This window comes from Herpailurus yagouaroundi, unplaced genomic scaffold, assembly GCF_014898765.1.
Source record: "Herpailurus yagouaroundi ecotype Mexico unplaced genomic scaffold, PumYag 213, whole genome shotgun sequence".
Classification (NCBI taxonomy): domain Eukaryota; kingdom Metazoa; phylum Chordata; class Mammalia; order Carnivora; family Felidae; genus Herpailurus; species Herpailurus yagouaroundi.
The window spans coordinates 9,954,971-9,977,221 of record NW_024412444.1 but is presented as its reverse complement, the minus strand read 5'-3'; the positions used below and the strand labels follow the sequence as shown (position 1 = coordinate 9,977,221).

At 36.9% G+C, this 22,251-nt stretch overlaps 1 protein-coding gene across 13 annotated transcripts in view; it reads right to left on the bottom strand.

Moving 5' to 3' along the window:
• The window catches only part of CFAP20DC (CFAP20 domain containing), a 238,572-nt gene that overhangs the window by 105,023 nt on the left and 111,298 nt on the right, over positions 1–22,251 (bottom strand). For all 13 annotated transcript variants that reach the window (XM_040454584.1, XM_040454589.1, XM_040454595.1 and 10 more), the window contains 2 exons: positions 19,682–19,838; positions 2,901–3,065 (listed from right to left, as the gene is read on the bottom strand). In XM_040454584.1, the coding sequence (XP_040310518.1) occupies positions 2,901–3,065; positions 19,682–19,838 (322 nt within the window). The remainder of the gene's footprint in view (positions 1–2,900; positions 3,066–19,681; positions 19,839–22,251) is intronic.

The window sequence follows — 22,251 nt, the reverse complement described above, 5'->3', positions numbered from 1 at the left end:
GTTATAAAGGAATAGAAATTGGGATTCACAGGGCAGGAGAAGTTTGCTATTAGATGATGATTATTAATTTTCTGTATACATGACTCAAGTTGACTATCAATTGAGATCCCATTCATGGAATTTGCAAAATATATACTAATATCCTCTTCTACAAGTTAGGATCAAATATGGCCTATGAAAAAGTTTCTGTTTAATTATAATATTGAGTTAATGATGCAATTGACATTTACTCAAATTCCTCTTTAATCTCAGGCATTACATGTGTCCTTGAACTTTAAATTTAAAAAAGATACCAAAAAAATCTGGATATAGACTTGTGTTTTCATTTAAAGACATAATTAATTCTTAAAACATTAAGCCAGAGAGATAAAAGAAAAACGAGTATTCACAATTGCTCTTATATTTGATAGGCTTTACAGCTTAGTCATTACTGTTACTGAAAGCATTCACAGCCTATCAGATACAGATAGAGTGTTTGGTTATCAAAAAAAAACAAAACAAAAAAACACTCTTACTCATTTCATTCTGTGGTGAATCTTCCATTAAGATTGATTTGTGACCTGAGGTGTTTACAGCAGCTGTCTGGTTAGTGAGATCTTTTTCATCCATTTATGTCTCTGTCTATCCCTGCCCCCCTTAAAGACAGTACCTATAAAAATACACAATTTCTCACTACCTGTGCCCTGTGCTACCAAAATGCCTTGCCTAAAGTTGGCAATTATGGAAGCAGGTGATAGGAACATGGGGGTTTATTACGTCTTCACTCCACTTTTCTGGAAGTTTGGAAATTTTATAATAAAGGGTTTAGGAATATAGTGTCTATTTACACATAGTCCCCTGACAAGGTTTAAACTGAAAAAGTTACAAAATAGGTCCTAATTCTCTAGGAATATACAATTTAGGACATGTAATGCTGATGATGATCGACATATAGAAAATATACCAATAATAAATAAATCCAGGATAAATAGAGAGTGAAACAGTCCATTTCTGTAACTCATTCATTTCATCATGCTAGCTCCTTTCTCTGGATTCTACTTTGACCTCTCTCAAACTTTGACCCTGCTCTTCTCCCCATCTGTTACCTGGGAATCAACAAGTCCTGCCTGTGTTTCTCCTGTAGCATCACTTAGGGTCATCACTGACATTATTTGCTCAGATGGCTGTAAAGACATCTGAGTTGTATTTCTTAATCTCTGGTTTTACCTGACTTAAAGATTCATCTTGAATCTTGGTGTCAAATTCATCTTCCTAAAAAGGGCATTACTGTGTTTCTCCTTTAGGACAGTAGGAGGAGAATACTCTTCAGGTATTCTTCTGACCCAGCCATTCAGCCTTCGGAGGCCATTCTTCATACTTATTAATCCCTCAGAAAACTCACCCATGTATTTTGCTATCTCCTTGTCTTTGCTTAGTCGTCTGCACCATCTTACACTTCCATAAGTCTTATATTTATTTATAATAAAAATTTATGCAAGTATTGATTGAATGCTTTCAGGACCTACTTCTTTGTCTGTAAGTGCCTTATTATGACCATCATTTCACTTTCCTCAGGATTACTTCCATGTGAGTGTCAGCTGAGCCACAGCTTTGTTTGGATGTGTGATCCAGTGGTTTTCAACCCAGGCTACACATCAGAATCACTGAAAACATTTAAATATCCATCCAAGGCCAATTAAGTCAGAATCTCTGGAGATGAATCACAGACATTAGGAAAAAAGAATTTTTTTTTAACAGAAGTTATTTTTAAAATGTCCCAGATGATTCTAACAAACAGGAAGATGAGAACCACTCAGCTGAAGAATATTAGGTTTCTTTTTTTTTTTTTAATTTTTAATGCTTTTTTTTTTTTACCTTTGAGAGAGAGAGAGAGAGAGAGAGAGAGAGAGAGCGAGCATGAGCAGGGGAAGGGCAGAGAAAGAGAGGGAGACACAAAATCGGAAGCAGGCTCCAGGCTCTGAGCTGTCAGCACAGAGCCCGACCTGGGGCTCAAACCCACAAACCATGAGATCATGACCTGAGCTGAAGTTGGATTCAGCCGTTTTAGGCCAAGAAACAGCAATCCCCAAATATGAACGTGTACAAGCCCACAGAGAGTGGTTAGAAAGTCACAAATGGGGTATGAGACATGAAACTCTGGAGGAGGTTGGGCTAGGGGAGGTTGGCTTTGTGTGAGTTCCCGAGGGGTGTTTCATTTTGTCTTCTAAAATGGTGGGAAAGGGCATTAAAGGTCTTTAATCAAAGAGCAACAGGATCACATTTCTTTCTTTTTTTTTAATTTTTTTTTACATTTATTTATTTTTGAGAGACAGAGCACAAGTGGGGGAGGGGCAGAGAGAGAGGGAGACCCAGAATCCGAAGCAGGCTCCAGGCTCTGAGCTGTCAGTGCAGAGCCCAATGCGGGGCTTGAACCCACAAACTGCGAGATCATGATCTGAGCCGAAGTTGGACGCTCAACTGACTGAGCCACCCAGGCGCCCCAGGATCACATTTCTATTTCTACAGTCAGAAAGATAATTCTGACAGCAACATGGAGATTAACTGGGAGGCTAGGGCCACGGTGGGGACCAGATCAATGAAAGTAGCAACAGGATAGAGTAGGAGACAGATTGTTTAGGAGGGATAATTGGCTGGGCTTGGAAGCATACAGGAAAAGGAGAGGAATAACCAAGGATGTTTTGATTTGGTATGTAAAAACCAAGAAAGTATTTTAGTTGCTAAAGAGAAGTTTACAATGATTTATCACAGACACGGGTCGATGCTGGAGTGACTTAGTATTTAACTTCAAGCTATAAAGCATCATTGCAATGCTGTTTTTTTTCCGTTTTGTTTTTTTGTTTACTTATTTTTTTTGGTCTTACAAATAAATATGCTTATAATTTAGGTGCCTGAGTGCATACCTGATTCTGCTGAATTCAGGGGATGACCTCCAAATTTTATTTCGGTTTGGCGGAGCTTAGTCATGTTTAGCAGCTGCGTGACTTGTGGAACATCTGTTGTCAGCTGGCAGCTTCGAGGAATAATGTCTGTAGGTTCATTGGTTGGAAAGGGAACCCCATATCCAGCTGAAAACAGAGGCAAACATTCATTTCCCAAATGTAAGCCATTTTTGCCAAATGGACATACCTTATAAATGAAACCAATTAAAGTAAAATATTTTTAGAGTATAACTCTGAACGAGTTACATGACCTTACAGCCTTGGCTTTCTCATCTGTATATGAGTGTTGTAATTGCACTGCTTCCCTTCTAGGACTGTATGAAATATTAAATGAGATAAGGTGTACAACATACACAGCAGGTTCGGAGACTTGTGCAATAAATGAGAGCAATCACTGAATATATTTTACACTTATGTTTCAATACAAGAAATGTGACTCAAGAAAAGATCTAGTTAGGGGCGCTCTGATGCAGATTTCTGGGAGTACGCTGGCTCATTCATATGAGATCAGTACATGCAATGACATAATTGAATAAGTACCTAGAGCCCCTATATGAATAAAGCAATTTTTTAAACTTTTTTATACTGAAATAATTTTAGATCTATGAAAGTTACAAAAATAGTAGAGTTTCTAATACTCTTTACCCAGCTTCCCCTAATGTTAACATCTTACCTTTTAATACTTTCAAAGAAAGAACAGTTTGTTATTATTAAAATAGTGTTTTTATTACTGTAATTTGTATTTCTAATGAGATTTGATATCATTCATATATACTTATGTGGATATGCAAATTTTCAGTTTAGTAAATCTTCTGTTCATGTTCTTAACTCATTTAGGTATGAGAATATTATTTTCTTATTTATTTGTACATAGGACCTCTTTTATGGCAGAGATATTAAGTCTCATCATATGTAGCAAGCAGGAATTATAAATTGGTATTAGCATTCCAAAAGTAATTTTACTATATGTATAAAAGGCTTTAAAAATGTATGTGCCATTTTACTGAGTAGTTTTACTTTACAAATCTATTCTAAAGTAAAAGAACATCAGAAACCCAGATGAAGATCTATATAAATAGGTGTTTATAATTTCTGAAAAATAAACAACTTGAATTACCAGTAAAGAGCCACAAGAAATTCTATTTATGAAGATGGCTTAATGATAGGGGAAAGACTTGTGATAGGAGGTTAAATGAAAATAATATATATAAAACTCTAACTCTACTGTAGAAAATCAATAAATAAAATGTGTGAATGGCAAAAAGGCTAAAATGAAATATACCAAAGTGTAAAATAACTTTTGATGGTTTAGCTTAAGTGTAGCTTTTATTTTCTTCTACATGAAAATGTCTATAGGTGTTTAATTTTTATATGTAAAATTTCTAATTTTAGAATCTGGTGGAAAAAAATTGTGCATGTATATGTGAATGTAAGTAATAAGAAAAATTCAACCAAGCATCCCTTGAAAAACATCTTATGTAAGTATAAACTCTAACCACATTTATAAAGGCAAATGATGTTAGGTTTATATGCACCTAAGTCGTGGCAGTTTCCTAATTAGATACTAATGTTCTAATCTTGAAAAGGAAATGAATCATTTAACTAAAAACTTAAATACCCATCAACAATGTAATGTAATGTAATGTAATATAATGTAATGTAATGGTTTCTAAGTGTCCTAATGCTCCAGTCATTAAAGATGCAGTAGATTTACAAATCTTACTTTTCAGGTGTTCTTTGTTGGTCCATTTCTTATCTGTCATCGACATTTAGAAAATCAATATAAAGTAGTTGAGTAAATAAACTCTCGAGATAGAAAACATTTGGAAAAGTAAATAAACTAACTCCAGATGTATATCTGACATATCATTCCAAACTCCTCTGAGGTAGAAAAAGGCAATTTCCACAACAATGCTAATATTGATAAACTAAGATTTTACATTAAAAGAGGTAGAGAAGGCTAAAAGGCCCTGAAATAAAATGCTGCATTCTCAGTCACATAATGACAAGTCATGGAAACTTGAGCTTGTGGGGACTGCGTGGATGGTATAGGGAACAATGCCGCACAAAGTTTGAAATGTATCTCAAACAAAATCTGAGTTTCCAACTAACGAGAAATAAGCAGCTAACCCCTGGGAATCAAAATTTGAAGACAGAGACTATTACAAAACTCCAGTCTGAATTTTACAGGAATGTGGTTGACATGCAAATCAGATTTCACAGTAAAATGCTGTGTCATCTCTCCTTTCTATGTACCTACTCTCCCTTTGCACCCATGATTGTCTCACTACTTATTAGATTGTTCATCGAGGGAAACTGTGGGCAGTATAAAACCTGAAATAGAAGGCAAAATCAAAGAAAAACTATTGGTTTATTATTTTAAAATAAAGACTATTAATAAGCCCATTTACCAACTACTGACTCTCAAACTTTGTGGAGGAATACATGGAAAGGACCTTTAGTCTCATTTTTGTGAAACCAAACTATGAAAGAGCTTCCCAACCTGGGAGTTGGATGTTCTGATAGACTGGAGTGGAAGTTAACTCGGCTCCCCATCACCCAGCTCACCAATAAATACCCCTTCTCCATGTCCAATTTCTAGGTCACTTTATTTTTTTAGCATTCATGGCTTAATTAAAAAATAAGAATTCTAAAAACAGCATAGATCCTACATACAAATTAAATAGTGCTAAACTGTGAGTACATAGAGGGCATGGTCTGCCTTCATTCATTCATTTACTTGTTTTATCATTTAGCAAATACTTATTGGGCCTCTCCTATGTGCCAGGAGCTTATCTAATGGCTGGGAATCTAGCCAGAATGACCCTGTCCCTGGTCTTCTTGGAAACTCACATCTAGTAGGGAATGTGAAAGAAATTATACTATAAATAACAATTTAATTGTATTTTGTTAAATGTTCTGAAAGAAAAGTTCCAGGTGTTATGAAAGAGGTAATGGGTCTCAGGGAAAGTCTTTTCTAATAAGGAGACATTTAAGCTGAGTCATGTAAGATAAGCAGAAAGTGGCCAGCTGAAGTAGATGGAGTGATCATTCAGGTGGAGGGAACACAGCATTTGAAGACTCTGAAGGCAGAAGGGCTGTAGTGCATTCTAGGAACTGAAAGAGACAATTCTGCCAAAGGATTCTTAGTGTGGGAGAGAGACCAATGAGAGAATCCCGATGGTGTATCACCATCTGGCTCAAAGGGGATGCTCAGTAAACGGTCATGATGAAAGCCCCTTAAAACAGCTGACCTAGATTACAAACAGCTGCCAAGTCCTCCACTTTTCATCTTTGGTTTTTCTTTGCTCGGCTATATCCTGAGAAGTATGCCATGCACACATTCTTTCGATACCCCATCTTTCTCCCCAGATGGCAGGTAACAAATCAAGCTGGTAATCAGACACCAAGGGACCAGGGACTATGTGCATTGTTCTTCCAGACAAGTTGTATCTTCTGTAACAGACTGTGTATGGAAACATACAGACTGCTTGATTAACGTTGAAAAATGACACAAATTTTAAAGTACTTTTGCTAACAAATCTGAAAGAAAACAATGTTGGCTGGAGGGGTCAGCTCAAAACGGCAAAATGGTACGTGAAGAAGACTATGAGAAAACTTACAGATCTGCTCATGCAGCATCAAAACACAACCAGATGGTGGGTTTTTTGCTGTCTTTTGCTCCCAGTATGAGTTAGAATGTTTGAGTGACTCTGTAGCCCTGTTCGGCTTTCTTTGGCCATAATGCCATCATAAAATGAATCATTCTATAGGCGTTGAATACCATTGATGAGGCTCTTAGCTAGCTTTAAAAATTAGTCATCAATTTTAATATATGTATAAAGCACTTTATGCATTAAAAATCACCACCCCCATTTTATTGGGGGGGGAATGTCTTATAAAATAGTGACATTTACTTAATATTTTAATGTTTATTTATTTTGGGTGGGGGAGGATCAGAGAGAGGGGGAGAGAGAATCCCAAGTAAGCTCCAGGATGTCAGTGCAGAGCCTCATGCAGGGCTTGATCCCACCAACTGTGGGATCATGACCTGAGCTGAAATCAAGAGTCAGATGCTTAACTGACTGAGCCACCCAGGTGTCCCTAAAGTAGTTAAATTTATAGACGTATCAGTTTCTGAGTTCTCCTAATTCATATAATTTAAATAAAGATTAATTTCTTAATAGTTCAGTGGTCTCAAGACTCAACCATATTCATCTTATTTATCTGAGAACAGCCTGTAGTACCTAGCACAGTGATTTTATATATAATCTCACCTCTCTGAAACACCAGTGGGAGCCAAGTAGAAACTACAAAAGTCTTTAACTGCCAAAATATTTGTCTTAAGTTTGTTTGGGCTGCTATAGAACAGAACACCACAGACTGGGCGTCTTAGAAACAGCAGAAATTTATTTCTCACAATTCTGGAGGCTGCGGAGTCCAAGATCAAGATACCAGCAGATTTGGCATCTGATCTGGGCCCTGTTCCTATTCCTGGTTCAGAGACTGTTGTTTTCCTACTCTTACCTCACATGGCAGAAGAGGCGAGGGAGCTCTCTGGGTCTCTTTTATAAGGGCACTAATCCTATTCATGAGGGCTCATGACCTAAACACTTCCCAAGGCCCCCACCTTCAAACACCATCACATTGGGGATTAAGTGTCAACATATGAATTTTAGGGGGACACAAACATTTAGTCGTTAACAATATTGCTACAAAGTCTGTTTAATTTTTATTTGTTCATTCACTCTTTTGCCATGTAACTGTCAGATTTTCTCTGGGCATGGCAGAGGTTTGAATCCTGCCCTTATGGAGCTCACTGTATAATGCAGAAAGATATTAAGAAACAGTATAATATAGTGGTTAAAAGCACAGCTCTGAATCAAGGCATCCTGGGTTCACATTCTAGTTCTATCACCTATTAGCTGTGTGACTTTGGCGTGCTAGTTTACCTTGCTGTGCCCTGGTCTCCTCATCTGTAAAACATGGATTAAAAAAATAATGCTGAACTTATAGGGTTATTGTGATGATTAAGTAAGTTAGTGTATATAAGGGCCTAAGAACAGTGCCTGGTACATATAGAAGTGTTTATTTTCAATAACAAAGACTTATGTCAATTATTTCATTACAACGGACACAAAACCACCATGTCTTAGCATGTGGTTTTTATAATAAAAGGTCTTGATGTTTAAAGGGGTAAATAAGCCTTAAGTACACCAGACACTTGGCTATCCTGAAATGAATCATGCCCTTAGTTTTTTTGAAAATATTTTGTTGATGGGAAATACACATTAATATAAAATTAAGCATTTTAAAGTGAACAATTCATTGGCACACAGTCCATTTACAATGTTGTACAGCCACCACCTTTATATATATAGTTCCAAAAACACATTTTCATCATTGCAAAGTAAAATTCTTTACCCATTAGCCAGTTTCTCTCCATTCCCTCCAACCCCCATCCCTGGCAACCATTCTATATGGATTTATCTATTCCAGACATTTCATATAAGCAGAATCATACAATATGTGACTTTTTGTCTGTGTGTATGATACATACCATGTTTTGTTTATCCATTCATCTGCTGATGAACATTTGGGCTGTTTCTACATTTTGGTCATTGTGAATAACAGTGCAGTGACTATGCATGTACATGTATCTGTTTTCCATTCTTTTGGGTATATACATAGGAGTGGCACTGCAGGGTCATATAGTAATTCTGTATTTTACATTTTTAGGAACTGCCAAACTGTCTTCCATAGTAGGTGGATTCCAATTTCTCCACATCCTTGCCAACAGCTGTTTTCCATTAAAAATAAAAATTATAGCCATCCTAGTGAGTGTGAAGTAGTATCTCATTGTGGTTTTGATTTACATTTCCCTAATGACTAAAGATGTTAAGCATTTTTTCATGTTTGTCAACTATTTATATATCTTCTTTGGAGAAATACTACAGTAGCTAAGTCCTTTGACTATTTGTTAATTGGTTGTGTGTATTTATTATTGAGTTGTAAGAGTCCTGTCAGATATATGATTTGTTAATATATTCTACCATCCTGTAGGTTGTCTTTTCAATTTCTTAATAATGCCTTTTGATACACAAAAGTTTTAAAATTTTAATGTCCAATTTATCTATTTTTAAAATTTTTTGCTGTGCTTTAGGGTCAGTCATATCTAGGAATCCATTGCCAAATCTAAGGTCATAAAGATTAAGTTCTATTTTTTTTCCTAAGAGTTTTATTTAGCTCTTAAATTGAGGTCATTGATCCGTTTGAGTTAATTTTTATATATGGTGTGAGGTAGGGGTCTATCCTCATTCTTTTGCATACGGATATCTGTCCCAGAACCATTTGTTGAAAAGTCTCTTCTTTCCTAATTGAATGTTCTTGGCACTCCCATAAAGAAATCAGATGTATGGGTTCATTTCTGGACTCAATTCTATCCCATTAGTCTATATGTCCATTCTAAATGTACCAAACTGTTTTGATTGCTGCAACTCTTGAGGCAAGTTTTGAAATTGGGAAGTGTGAATCCTGCAACTTTGTTCTTCTTTTTCAATATTGTTTTTGGCTATTTGGGTCCCCTTGCAATTCCATATGATTTTGAGGATTGGCTTTTTCATTTCTGCAAAGAGGTCACTGAAATCTTAAGAGAGATTGCACTGAATCTCTAGATCTCTTTGGGTAATACCAGCATCTTAACAATATTGTCTTCCAATCCATGAATTCCATTTATTTAGGTATTCTCTAACTTCCTTTAGGAATGTTTTGTAGTTTTCAGTGAACAAGACTTTCATTTTCTTGGTAAAATTTATTCCTATGTATTTAATTATTTGGGATGAATATATAAATGAAATTGTTATCCTTAGAGTTTTTGAGATATGAAGTCCTATTAGAAATAATATATAAAATACCTACTTATATAATTGCTAATTTTTAAAAAAATGTTTATTTATTTTGGGGGGGGGGGAATGCGCACACATGAGCTGGGGAGGGGCAGAGAGCAAGGGAGAGAGAGAATCCTAAGCATGCTCCACGTTGTCAGTGCAGAACCTGATGTGGGGCTTGATCTCATGAACTGTGAGATCATGACCTGAGCCAAAATCAAGAGCAAGAGTCAGAAGCTTAAATGATTGAGCCACTTAGGCACCCTTAACCTTTCATTCTGAGAGAGAGAGAGAGAGAGAGAGAGAGAGAGAGAGAGAGAGAGCACATGTGAGCAGGGGAGAGAATCTCAAGCAGGCTCCCCCTGATGTGGGGCTTTATCCCACAACTCTGGGATCACGACCTGAGCTGAAATCATGAGTTGGGTGCTCAACCACCTGAGCCACCCAGTGTCCCTACAATTGATATTTTAATCAGAATAGTTCTGTGTCTTGATATATAGATATTCATAACCCATTTTTGTGGGATCTACTATTGGCTAGGCACCTCTGCTATACTGAGATCTTATGCCTTTTCTTGCCCTGGGGTGGTTTACTAGGCAAGGGCAATCTGAGTTCAATTCCACTGCAGGAAGGAGTGGGCATGCAGCCTTAAACTGATGAAATCTGATAGGATGTGCACTCACCTGACCTGGAGATAGAGAGGCAGAGAAACTCTCAACAGTGTTAATTATTAAAAACACTAAACCATTCCAGTTACTGAGGAAGGCGAACTTGTATACTGTTGAGGAAGGAACAGTCAGAGGCCTGGCCTAGAGTTCCACCTTCCTGACCTCAGCACAAGATACCTAATTTCCATGGGCCTTATTTTCCTCCTCTGTGTAATTAAGACATTGGATTAGATGATCTCTAAGGCCCTTCCCTGCTCAATGAGTCCATTATGGCAAGATGTCAGTATTTCTAGTTTTTTCTCTGGTCTTTGAAGGGATAATTTTCTTCACATTGCTTGACATTCAATAAAGGCTTATTGAATAGAGACAGTGACTGAATGAATAACTGAACAAACAATTAGCCAACCTTTACTTCATTAATTCATCAGACATGTATGACAGATTACCAACACCAGGCCATGTGCTAGAGATAAAAATATGGAGACTTAACCTATGCCCTCAAGGGGCTCTCAGTCTGAAATTATACTTTGAATTATTCTATTCTTGCATTTTTCAACACAGAACACATGCCCAAGTGCTGATATCTTATTTTATTTTTTAAGTTTATTTATTTATTTTGAGAGTGAGCACATGCAAGTGAGGGAGAGGCAGAAAGAGAAGGGAGAGAGAATCACAAGCAGGCTCCATGCTGTCAGTGCAGAGCCCCATGCAGGGCTTCATCTCACAAACCGTGAGATCATGACCTGAGCCAAAATTGAGAGTCAGAGGTTAAAGCAACTGAGCCACCCAGGCACTCCACTGTGATATTTTAGAAAGAACACTGAACTGGGTGTCTGAAGACCCATAACGTCATCAGTGACAGAGTCTAAGTCCATGCCTAGTGGATAATCACTTGTTCTTTCCTCTCTCTTTTCTCTCCTCTTGTTCTTCTCTTACCTATGTGTGTGTGTGTGTGTGTGTGTGTGTGTGTGTGTGTGTGTGTGTGTATTTAATGCAGAATGATACAAGTTAATCAATAATTCAGTCATGCAAATGCTTAAAAATGCCAGTCCATGTCCCCTTGGGAACCATAAAAGTCATAAATTCATTTGAACCAGCATGCTTTACTACTCGTTCAGCATAAGCCATTCCTCCGGGCAAGTGAAAAACTGGTTAATTTCTTGTTTTAGGGTTCTAGTAATTCACTTTCTATTATATTGCACTGTGTAAACAGAGAACAGCAATGGAATCAGGCAACATTGCCTAGCATGGGTGAGTTTAAGAGGTTCTAGAGTGAAATGCAGCAGTTTAAATAAGCCAAGGACAACAAAGTACTGAGCTTAAGTAACATTTAATACAATATCTTTAAATAAAATCTCAGAATGGAATGTAAGAAACAGGAAAAAGAGTTTCCTAAGATAAAAGTCTCAATACTATGACTACCAGATCTGTCTTTGAAGGAGAAAATCAACCCTCCCACTACTTTCAGTATGAAAGACAAAGGGACATCCATAACTTATCGCATACAGACATGTTTAACATGGCCGGTCACCAAATCGTGACATTCTTATTCCATGACATGTCTTGCCTTGTTTTTTTTTAAGGAGGCTCCAGCCCAGTGTGGGGCCTGAACTCATGACCCGAGATCAAGACCTGAGCTGAGACCAAGAGTCAGATGCTCAACTGACTGGGCCACCCAGGCACCCTCCCCCTGCCCCCAGCTTTCTAAAATTTCCCCTCCCTTCCACCCTCCCAAGAAGGGCAGTACACTGTAGTAATTAGGAGTATATAGTCGAGTCCTAATGACAGGCTTCAAAACCTGCCTTTACTACTTAACAGTTGTGTGACACTGGGCACATTATCTGACTTCTCTGTGCCTAAGTTTCCCTATCTATAAAATGGGGATAATAGTAACATCCACTTCATAGAGTTGTTATGAGCATTAAATTAAGTTCATATATAAAGTGTTTAGAACACCTACTGCTCCTATTAGCACCATAATCATCACTGCTATCACTCCTGCTGCCAACCTCCTTGGCCAGGGACACTCATTTTGCCCCATACTGTTATCCTTTCTCCTCTTTTATCAAATGTCTTCATAAGTATTCTTGTACTGTTTATGTTTCTAGTGTCTAAAATTACACAGTGAACTTTCAGGGAAGGAAATTTGCTCTACCTCTTTATGTCACACAAAACATGCAGCCTAGTAATAGAATATTATATTAAATCATTACTCCCACCCCTACCATGTACCATACTGAACTCCCTGTTCCTTGAACACATCAGATATATTCATGATACCCTGCCTTTATGCACATACACTCTTTCCTCTTTTAGAAATGTTTTCTTTTCTTGTTATCCATTTTCATTACCTGGGAAATTATTATTTTTCCTTCAGGATATATTTTGGAAATTTACTTCTCTAGGTGAGTATAGACCAAACACTGCTCTATGGATAGATACTGACCCATGAAGTCATTTTCACTGGTCTGTGGTGAAAACGTCAGCCTTTATTCTGAAATTAACACCTTCCTAATGTGTGTGTGTGTGTGTGTGTGTGTGTGTGTGTGTGTGTGTTTAAATGTCTTTTCAATTAATGAAATGATCAGAATAATTGTAGTTTTTCTTTTTTTGTTTGTTTTAATGCTCTGATTTGGCAAATTCAAAAGTTGGCAACCTTATGTCAGTCAATTTTCTCTTAACTTGGTAGGTCTGTGAAATCAAAGTGCCTCTCCAGGTGGCTTTCTCAAATAAGAGGTAAGTGCTCCAGACTCTCCTCCCACTGCTTGTTAAGCCCATTAGTTAAGTTTCTTCCAGGTATAACAATCTACATGTACATGTAAATCTTCCTGAGAGATCCCAAGCTCCTCAAAGCAGAGGCTGTGTCAACCCAGTGCCTGATTACAGGAGGCAGATAAACGTTTAGCATCTACACAATGAATCATAGTTTTTATCTTGTCACATACATTTTTATATTTTATTGGGTCTTCACAACCACTTCATAATAATTAATGAGGAAACAATGCTCAGAGATGTTCAGAACTCACACAAAGCACAAAGTTGGTACATGATCACAGCAATGGACTGTGGGACCATTAACCTGTATCTTTGGCCTCTACAATACCAATTTAACTTCTCCAAGATGTACTTGGTTTACACACCTTATGCTTTCAGTGGGAATGTAATAGTATTTTGCTTAACCAAGGAACAATTATTATCCTCACTTTACTGATGCAGAACCTGAAGCATAGAGATTGGGTGAGCACTTGTACAAGGTTAAGTCCTGGCAGCTAAGTGAGGAATATGGGGTTATATTCCACAGCACCCTGAACCACAGCATGCCTCCCCAAGTCTATTTGGAACATTTGAGGCAATCTGAGATGCCACATTCATAAGGCTTTTTTTCAGTCCTTCTGAAAAACTAAAAGAAATCATGCCAATGTTTGTTCTTGGAATTTTTGACAGATTACCCATTCATTTAAAAAACTGATTATAAAACAAAATATGTGTATATTGTTCAAAAATACAAATGGTACTACAAGATTATGAGACAAAGTCATCATTCCCTGATTGCTGCCCTCCCCCCTCACTCATCCCCCCAGGCTCGCAATGCAGAGGCAACTATTCTGAAGCCTCAGCAATAGCTTCTATCTTCTGGTACTTATTTGTTTATAAACAGTAGCCTCATATTGGCATTTCTGCACTTATGCTTTAGATAATATCTCTGACTTCCTAGTTTGGAAAAAAAAAAGATTTAGCACGTTAAACTACCATACCACCTTCCTTCCCTCCCCACATCTTTCAAATAGGATTTTTCATAATTTTTGGATAACTTATTATTTAGTATGGTACATTATTAAGATTATGTACAAAAATTGTGCCAATAGGCAACTATTTTTAAGGCAAAAATCTAAAAGGTGGACAACACCAAATGCAGGCAAGGCAAGAGTTACTCTCATTCATTTCTGGTGGGAATACAAAATGGTATAGCCACTTTGGAAGACAGTTTGACAGTTTCTTAAAAACTAAACTTACTCTTACCCTATGAACTGGCAGTCATCCTCCTTGATATTTACCCAAATGGGTTGAAAATTTATGTTCATACAAAAACTTGCACAAGAATATAGCAGCTTCATTAATAATTGCCAAATTTTGGAAGCAATCAAGATGTCCTTTGGTAGGTTAATGGAAAAACAAACTGGTAATACAGACAAGAGAATATTATTCAGCACCAAAATGATATGAACTATCAACCCATGGAGGAACTTTTTAAAAAAAATGTTTATTTTTGAGAAAGAGAGAATGAACGAGCAGGAACGGGGGAGGGGCAGAGAGAGAGAGGAAGACAGGGGATACGAAGCAGGCTCTGCGCTGACAGCAGAGAGCTTGATGTGGGCTTGAATCCACAAACTGAAAGATTATAACCTGAGCCAAAGTCAGATGCTCAACTGATTGAGCCACCGAGGCACCCCTGGAGGTTAAAAGGCATATTACTAAGTGAAAGAAATCAGTCCAAAAAGGCTATATGTTGCATGATTCCAACTATGTAACATTCTGGTGAAGGCAAAACTATGAAGACAATAAAAAGACCAATGGTTGCCAGGAATTAATAGGGAGGGAGGAATGAATGGGTAGAACCTAGAAGACAAGGGCAGTGAAACTATTCTGTATGATAGTATAGTGTTAGATACATGTTATTATTCATTTGTCAAAACCCACTGAGTATACACCACTAAGAGGGAATGCTAATGTAAACTATGGACTTTGGGTGATAATAAAGTGTTTATGTAGTTCATTAATTTTGGCAAATGTACCACTCTGGTATGAGTGGCTATAGCTGTGGAGACTGTGCATATGCGGGGATAACGAGGACATAGAAATTCTTTGCAATTTGCATTCAATTTTGCTGTGAACCTAAAACTGCCCTTAAAAATAAAATGTTTTTTTTAAAAAGCTGTACACATTTAAGCCATGTAATATGCTATGATTACGTTTCTTTTCTTGTACAGCTTTTTGTTTTCCTTAGGGTTGATCACTGTTTTATTTTGTGATAGATTTTTGTACACACCCCGCATTAATTCTTCCCAAACTCCCTATTAGCACTATAAAATCAAATCAACTTTACTTTCCATGTTCAAACACATCATATTGTATCAGATATATTCTTTTCCTAGAGACTTTCTTCTTGAAAGCCTCCATTTTCCTGCTGAAATCTGGACTGTTGTCTAGATGTGCTGAACAAATGTCATCCTTTGAATTCCTTTAACCACAATTCTGAAAGTTCTCTTTGCTTTTCTCTGAAATCTTGTTTCTTGGATCCCACATACTCCTTTTTCTTGATCTACTCCTTATATTTTATGGAGAATATCTTCCAGATCTTTTCTGACAAAGGATTTAAATAAATATAAATTTTTGAGACCTTGCATGTCAGCAAACACCTTTATTTTGCACTCAATTAATTGTTAGACCGGATGGGTGTAAAATTCTAAGTTGAAAGTAATTTTTCCTTATATTTTGAAGGTATGGTTTCAAGGTCTTCTACCATCTAATGTTGTTGTATGAAGTCAGACATTATTCTTATTCCTACTCCTTTGTATGCAACTTCAATTTAAAAAAAATTCTGGAAGCTTTAATAATCTTTTCTTTTTTTCCCTCCTATTCTGAAATTACACAATGGTGACTCTTTTCTTCTTTTTTTTCTTTTTCTGTTTTTGATGAGCTATGTCAATCTGAAAACACCTGACCTTTAATTTTGGGAAATCTTTCTATATATCATCCCTCCTATTTCCTCTAGTCTCTCACGTAGAATCCTATCATTCTGTTGATGGGTCTCTTGGACTAACTTCTAATATTCTTAACATTTGGATCTTATTTTCAGTCTTTCGGGCTTCTTAAAAAAATTTTTTTTATTCTAAATCTCTGAAGAAAGACAATACAATACAATCTCAAAATAGCTATATAGTTTCTGTGTCAAAATGTCCACTATACACTCAAAACTTACTAGACATATTAGGATACAAGAACAAGAGAAAAACAGACAACAAAAACAGACCCACAGGACAGACAGACATTGGAATTGTGAGCCATGCCTTTTAAAATAACTTTGCTTAATATATTTGAGAAATTAAATAATGAGATGGAGAATTTCAGCTAAGGAATGGAAACTATAAAAAAAATCTAATGGAAATTCTAGAAACAAAAAATATAATAACTGAAATTAAGAATGCCAAAGTATGTGTTCATTTATCTTCTTGACAAATATCTAAAGAAATGCCTGTCTAGAAGCTCCAAGAGAAATGTAGAATGATTCTAGCAGCACTATTCAAAATGCCTAATATGGACAAATAAATTGTCGTACATTCACACGATGCCATACTATGTGCAGTAATTAAATTAGCAATATAGGTGAATCTCACAAACACATTTTACACAAACACATTAAAATACATGTTAAAGAATGTATATTTGGAAAGAATATATACTATATGATTCCACTTAAATAAACTTCAAAAATAGGTAAAATTAATTTAAATTGTTAGAAGTCAGGAGAGTGTGACCTCTCAAAAGAGAGAGGGACATGACTGGGAGGGGATTATGAGCAGGGATTCTAGGATGTTTGTAGTATTCTATTTCTTGATCTGGATCATGGTTACAGAAATGTGTTCACTTTGTGGTAATTCATAAAGCTGCACACTTATGATTTATAAATGTTTTTAAATTATATTAAAGGCTTATAAGATAATAAACTTCAATAAAATACAAGAACAAATAACTCCTATTTTACAGATGCAGTGTTTTCTTAACTTTGAGAAAAGCATGTATCTATTTCCTACTTTATCTATTTCCTTCTTTCTGTTAGTTCTTGTGTCTATCTCACATGTATCCAATGTACCTGAGTTGAAAAGTTCTCTGGATCAGTTTCTCCAGAGAAGAAATATCCTATTGTTTGCTTATTTGGAGTTAGAAAGGGAATCTGGGATCCGTTAGCAGTCCATATGGAATTTTAGCCAATTTCCTTGCTTTTAGCCACACTCTTTTATTTCCTGCCTTTGGCAGGGGGCTGCCAATTCTTGAGCCCCTCTGAGCTTCTACATTATGAATCTCATTGGTGAATCTCTCTGTAAACCCACTAGTTTCAGCTTCCTCTGCTCTTCTAAGTCAGTTGTCATTCCTCAATCTTACAAAATTTATGAACACACTTTGTCTGTTGTTAGCTACTCTTTCATAATTTTCATCCTGGTGGGTTTATTGCCATTTTTAGTCCTATAATTTTAGTGGGGTTTGAGGAAGGATCAGAGATAAAAACATGTATTTAATATGCCATATTTTGATTTACTCTTTTCCTTACATTTATTTAAAAATATTAATCAGGTTATGATTTACCTCCTATGATCTGATGTAGAATGCACATACATTTCTATAAATTTTGAGGTTTCTTATTAGCTGGGTGCTATTTTTTTTAAAAATGAAGTCTTTTGCTTTCTTGTATAGCCTTTTTTAAAAAAAAATTTTTAACGTTTATTTTTTGAGAGACAGCATGAGCTGGGGAGGAGACAGAGAGAGAGGAGGTCACAGATTCTGAAGCAGGCTTCAGGCTCTGAGCTGTCAGCACAGAGCCTGATGCGGGGCTCAAACTCATGAACCATGAGATCATGACCTGAGCCGAAGTTGGATGCTTAACTGACTGAGCCACCCAGGTGCCCCTCTTGTATAGCCTTTAAATGGTACATAAGATGAGTGGCTGGACTTCCTGCCTTGTAATCTCTCTGGGAGCTGTTAATGCACTGCTGTGTTTTGTTATCAAATGAAATTTATAGGCACAGTTTCTTGTTCCACAGAGTGAACCACACAAGGATTTCTCAGACACTCATCCAGACAGAGCACAAGTCTAAAGTCTACTTTATACAAACTTCTAAGAAATCACCTTTGCCATCTTATGTGCTGCTCTGTTTCCTGGGCTTCTAGAAAAATTGATTTTGTTAAAAATAACCCCAGACAAAAATCAAAAGGAAGCATCAGTATTCTCTCAATACTTTCAGTTGTTTAAGACTATCTTAGGAGAGTTTGTGCCATCTTATAAATTCTGGACAGTTCAGTTATCTTCAGAATATATTTATTAATCATATAATGAATAATCAATGTGTATATTTCCAATCTTTCTACAAATAATATGAGGAATAACTCAATCATTTTTCTATTTTAACATGATTATTGGAAAATTAATATATAAATGTAATTTCTCCCAAATGAGTTCATGAAATAACCACAGAATAATGAGATAGTATACGTTGGGCAATAGCAGAGCTTTTTGAATGTTGACATCTTTTGAGCACCCTTGTTAATTTGGTGATTTTACTACATCAATGAGTCCTATCTCCTTAGTTGGAAATCAGACATTTGCTTTGTTAGCCTCCCTTGCAGCATGTGACCTAGCCTCCACAAGTCAGACAGTACAGTCAGACCTACAGAGTCTTTGCCCAGTTGCAGTAGCTATTGGGGGTCTTCCTTGGAGCAGTCCTGTGGTGGGAGCTGCGTTTGTTTTTGGCTGTAGCCTCTAAGCCTGATTTTCTGGACATCCTTGAGATTCTATGAACTGGCTAATTTCCTTAAATAAATTCTTTTTTCTGTTTCAACTACCTAGACAGGACTCCATCGCTTGCAACTAAGAACCTCGATGGATTCGCATGGTAAGTGCTATCATAAACAAACAAGAAAAATAACCACAAAAATAAAAAAGATATCTTTGTGACATTCAGCTATATTTAAACACGTGATTCAGAGTAAAGAATGACATATGCTACAACATGGATGAATCATGAGGTCTTAGGCTAAGCGAAATAAGCCAACTATAGAGAGACAAATACTGTATGATTTTACTTATATAAGGCAACTAAAATAATTAAATTCATGGAATCAGAGTAGAATGGTGGTTACCAGCAGTTGAGGAGGGGGGAAATGGGAGTTACTAATAGATGGGTTTTGGTCAAGATGAATACGCTCTAGAGATCTGCTATACAGCATTGCACCTGTAGTCAACAATAACATGTTATACACCTAAAAATTTGTGAAGAGGACAGATCTCATGTTAAGTGTTTATTCCACAATAACATGAAAAACCATTTCCATGTACTCATACTATCCAAAGGTGTGTCTAATTTTTAAAAACACATTGGAGAATTTAAAAATCTTGGTAGCAATTTGAACGTACCGTCTTTATCAACAGTGTCTTGAGGCTTGCGTTTTAAAGTAAAGATCTTCCGTAGCTTACAGTTAGCAGAGACAATAATTCCATCCAATGACTGGAAAACTGCTCCCTTGAATATTTCACTGGTAAATGCTACCAAGTCTATACATAGATTGCACCACTAAAATAAAGGAAAGAAGGGTAAGTACTTTTCAATAATCACATAGGTGAACAAGCCATCTATATGTGGGTAGTCCAGAGAGTGGAGGCAATTATCTGGATCAACTTGCCCCAAAACAACTTTCCCCCTTAAGCAAATCTCTATTTTGGCTTCAGTTTTCTTAAAAATTGCATTGATTCTTCCAAAGAAGTCATCGTAATCTAAACTATACATTGGTCATCTGACTGTAGAGTTCTCATTACAAGGCAAGATTTTGACAACTTTGGGAAATAACTCTGGATCTGTAGGCAGTATGCTAGTGGGAAGCTAATTGCAGGTGCGTTAGACCACTTAAATCTTGAAAATCAGGGATAAGTAGCCAATTGTTCCTTCAAGGGGACTAATTTGATCATAATTAGCCACTTATATTTGTTAAAAAAAATCATGGATGAAATTGGAAGCCGGGTTTAAATTGTGGCTGGTGCTGTCTACTTATAACCAATTAACCTATTGTACAGAAATAGATTCTTCTAAAGAATTTGTAATTATGCCTGGTATTTGCCAGTTTTTAAAGTACTCTTTGCAGGGACTAATTTCTGCCCATTAAACAATTAGACTCCTCAATACTTCATCAAATGAATTCTCTAAATGGTCTGACTGAGTTAAAGAAAAGGAGAAAATAATCATTTAGTGAGAAATTAAGACATATTGAAGATTGCAGGACAACAGGAAAAAGAATTTTTGAAATTAAAAGCACAGTAGTATTTAAAGTTGTCTGTACTTCTTTTAAAATATCAGTTTACATAAGGTTCATCTTATTAATCTGTCAAAATTGAAAGTTATATTTATTTATAAAAGAGATAACGATGCTATTTATAAAGGCATATTCTATTCAGGAATGTCGATTTTATTATGAAGGAAAACCTGAGGTTTTTCCACAGGAGAAAAGTAAGACAGATTGCAGCAAGTTACTGATTAAATACAGGAAGATTAATCATAGGTATCTCAAGAGTAGAATTATATTCCCAGGCAATGGGGATGCTCTTGTTTTTTGGGTGAAAAGAAGTCTGGTGGAATAAGAGGTGGGAAGGAGGGCTGACTGTGATGTGGTAATGAGACTCGCTTGACCTGCAGGGTGGTGAGCTCCGGGGAGGTGTGGGAGGTAATGTTGGATGGGCCAGCAAGCCAGGTTCTGGAGGGGCAGAAAGATCAGGAGAACCTTGGACTCCAGAGGGTAAGGTGTCATTGCAGCTCTTGAAGGAGAATGTGACAAGAATGGAGTACTGGGAATTCTAGAGTATCCCTGATGCAGGAATATTTGGGGGTGGGAGGAAGGCTGAGGTAGAGTGGAGACAGACTGACGCACAGGAAGACTAGTCAGTCAGTCAGTCAGTCAGTCAGTCACTTAAGCATGACATGAGGAGGGTCTTGTAGAGGGCTAGTATTGGGGGTGGGATATAAGGGACAAGTCCAGTAGGCATGTCATGGAATAAATGAAACATCAGGGTTTGGTAAAATCCAGGTTATAGGGGATGGTGCTACTGGGGTTTCCAGCTATCCAATAATAATTATTAACATTATTAACATCACCATTGTTGTTATGTGGTTCCTATTCTTAAAAGACTTAAGATTATGTACCAATTGCAATCATTCAGCTAGTCTGTCCCAACAGTAACTGTATTCATCCATTCCTCCTCACAGGTGCTAAGCACAGGTGCTAAGAGAAGTCACTGGGTGTGACTCTGACATACAGAAATGAATGAGAGTCCTTCCAGTCTGGGAAGGGAGGCAGACATGTGGCATCTGGTATGAACCGTTATTGCAGAGGGGGCTCAATGTGGGAGGATGGGAAGGCTCAGGCAAGGCTTCGTTTTAAAATATTTTAAATGTTTATTTTTGAGAGAGAGAGAGAGAGAGAGAGCGAGAGAGAGAGAGAGAGAGAGAGAGAGAGAGAGAGCGCATGAGTGGGGAAAGGGCAGAGATAGAGGGAAACACAGAATCTGAAGCAGCCTCCAGGCTCTGAGCTGTCAGCACAGAGCCTGATGTGGGGCTTGAACTCACAGACTGCAAAATCATGAGCCAAGATGAAGTCGGACGCTTAACTGACTGAGTCACCCAGGTGCCCCAGGAAAGACTTCTTAAAAAAAACATTTAAAAAATGCCATGATATTATATGTAAATATAAGCCCAAACATAGCAAATTTTATACAAAATGTAGTTCTTGTCATTTCTCCACTCTTCTGATCATACTGTCATCTCTTAACTATTTCTTCTCTCTGTATTTTTAAATAATACCTTTTGATTTATCAATTTTAGACATTATGTACTGTTTTCCTGTTATGGTAGATAAGACTTGTAGTTCACTTAACACTCTACTTCCTCTACTTCATCCTCCATAGGTAATTATCTCTCCTTTCTTTTTTTCTTTTTCTTC